Source organism: Caenorhabditis briggsae (assembly GCF_000004555.2).
Source record: "Caenorhabditis briggsae complete genome, chrI, whole genome shotgun sequence".
In the NCBI taxonomy this organism is placed as follows: Eukaryota; Metazoa; Nematoda; class Chromadorea; order Rhabditida; family Rhabditidae; genus Caenorhabditis; species Caenorhabditis briggsae.
Genome location: NC_013489.2, coordinates 6,161,794 through 6,164,282, shown reverse-complemented (window position 1 = coordinate 6,164,282; position 2,489 = coordinate 6,161,794). Strand labels below are relative to the sequence as shown.

At 38.5% G+C, this 2,489-nt stretch overlaps 2 protein-coding genes across 2 annotated transcripts in view; both read right to left on the bottom strand.

Annotated features, from left to right (window-relative positions):
* The window catches only part of CBG08254, a gene marked incomplete at both ends in the record, with an annotated part of 1,891 nt that extends 1,494 nt beyond the window's left edge, over window positions 1-397 (bottom strand). Inside the window, 3 exons of the mRNA XM_002639876.2 lie at window positions 109-168; window positions 212-333; window positions 382-397. Of these exons, the coding sequence (XP_002639922.2) occupies window positions 109-168; window positions 212-333; window positions 382-397 (198 nt within the window). The remainder of the gene's footprint in view (window positions 1-108; window positions 169-211; window positions 334-381) is intronic.
* A 527-nt stretch (window positions 398-924) lies between these two features.
* On the bottom strand, window positions 925-1,744 carry CBG25324 (the record flags this gene model as incomplete). The annotated part of the gene is made up of 4 exons (XM_045236129.1): window positions 925-1,123; window positions 1,169-1,338; window positions 1,388-1,549; window positions 1,667-1,744. The coding sequence occupies 4 exons, from the start codon at window positions 1,742-1,744 to the stop codon at window positions 925-927; spliced, it is 609 nt and encodes a 202-aa protein (XP_045098769.1).
* Between the last annotated feature and the right edge of the window lie 745 nt (window positions 1,745-2,489).

The following is a 2,489-nucleotide window of genomic DNA, read 5'->3' as shown; positions in this document are numbered from 1 at the left end:
AGGCACCGCCCCTGACTCCACCCACTTTTCTCCGGAATTTGCGGGGTCTCGTACAAACGGTGTGAATATAGGAACTGTTTTCCAACCCCAAATTTTTGAAAATCTTACCTGATTGTTTCTCTCCAACTTCTTCTCCATCAAATCTTTCACCTTCACAACTTTGTCATACTGAAAAATATTGAAGCATATGAATTTTATTCCGTTCTCTTACGTCAGAAACTTTCGTCTTCAGTTCAGCGTTCTGCTTCTCTGATTCAGCGAGCTTCTTAAGCAGTTTCTGCACTTTCTCTGCGTCTGGAACCCCCTCGAGAGATTTCAGTAACACGGCTTCGTCTGAAATGAAGTTGAAAAACATGAAATCATATATTTAGAAATTCATACCGAAGTTCTTGCCCATGATTAATTTGCAGAAAGTTCCGAAAAGTGTGAAATAATCAAGTCAAAAATAAACGAGATATAGTGCTCTCAGAGGTTGGCTGCTGCTCAAGCCGTACGGCCTTTCTTCCTGTGGCTGCCGGCTGTGCTCGATCGACTATCCGCCGTCTCTGTGTCTCGTGTTGTCTGTGTGGTCTCCACGATTCACACACTGTCTGCCGGGTCTCTCACTTCACCGAAAAATGGCGGCTCGTTGTAAATCGGGGCGCTGAAGAGAGAACGGAGCAGTGTTTCGTAAGGGACACTCTCACTCGTCTTTCACGAGGTGAAAAGGTAATTATGGTGTGCGAGTGAGACACGGGAGATTTATGATTCTTGAAACGGAAAGAAAAGAAAATCTATATTTTTATTCGAAATAGTATCCCGGATTTGTTTGACAAAGTTGAGTGATCGCGATTTACATTCAAATATCGAAATGTGATCTTTGGTGAGATAAATGTGTGTGCAATGAAAGGATAACGGATGAAGTGAATAAAATGAGTTTAGAAATTAGTCTTTAGGAGGAGAGATTCGTTTTCTTCTTGGAGATCTTCCATTGATGTCAGTTTCAATTTTACCAGAATATTCTTCATCCGACTCATCATCACTGCTCAGAACGAGTCTACGTTTTCTTTTCCGCTGGGCAGGAATAGGTGTATCTACATTCGAGTTTCGAGGTTGCATTGGTCTTCGTGTTGGGGTTATTGGCCTGAAAGCCAGGAAAATATTGAAAAATGACGATTTAAAAACTCACTTGGGTTCCCCGTCTTGCTCATCGATATCTTCTTTTTCTAGATTCTTCATTTTCTCTAGCAGCTTCTGTCTTTCCGCAATATGATCTTCTTTTGTCGCTGTAGATGCCTCCATCTTGACCTTGTTTTGTTTCATTCCGAAAAACGAAAAATTATCGCAGAATGCTGGTTTCTGAAATTCGAAAAGTTAATATCGCCACCCAGAAGCATCCTATAATCACCACAAGCTCTACTTTTTTGTGCTCAAAATGCCCATCTTTGTATGGATCCAAGTCGTTGGACGGTGGTTCTAACCCTCTCAAAAACAAGTCTTCTCGAGGCTTTTCTTTGTCGGTTGTTTTGACAAGAGTATACAATCCGAACAGTGGAACCAGTTTCACGGTCTGAAAATTTTAGATTTTTTTGAAAGCGCATAACAAAAATAGATGAGAAAATATACTCCCATGTTTTGCCTCAATTCGAATTATTCTAATAAATATTTATTCAAAACTTCAAATTACCTCTTCTGCTTTAAATTCATATAATTGATCTCGGAAAGCTTCATACTCATCGTCGTCATCACTGAAGATGTTTTCCATGCTGAATCTCAATACGCTGACGAAAATCGACGGCTGCAAACGATCGTCAGAAAGTGCGCCCCGTTGAACAAAATCTCGCGCGACATAAATTTTTAAATTTAGTTTTTTCGTTCAAAAACAGTTTCGAACTGAATTTCGATCAGATTCCCGAATAAAAAAAGGAAAAAAGCTCATAAGAAACAAAAAAAGCAAAATTACTCTTTATAGAAGGTTAAAAACACTTTTGCCCGCTATTTATTGTTATTTTGTTGGTTTTTTGTCGCCAATGCTTTTTTACAATATTTTCTGTAGAATTTTTTACAATATTTTCTGTAGAAATAGAAAATCGAAAATTTGGAAGTTTGAAAACCATTTAATTTAAAATCCAGAAAGTTCAAATCCGAATTTCGAATGACTGAATTTCTTAATGATAAACTTTCAATATTCCGAATTTCCGGAAATCTGAGTATCTGAAATCCTGTTACCGTAAGACCTGTATTAGAAGGACCCCCATAATGGAAGGGCCCTCTGTGAAAAAGGACCCCCTCCCCCCTTCAAAATGTGTTTTGAAATCAGAAAAATTCCGTACTTTTTCAGTGAAAAATATTCCGGGAACTCCACAATTTAATATTATCCTTGTCAGAGAAAAAAAAGTTTGAGTCGAAGTGTATGCGATGTTTGTAAACAAATATCTGAAAGCGTAAACAACCGGAAACAGTTGAAACGAGTGCGACAGTAACCCGGCGGGAAAATGTTAAATTTACCT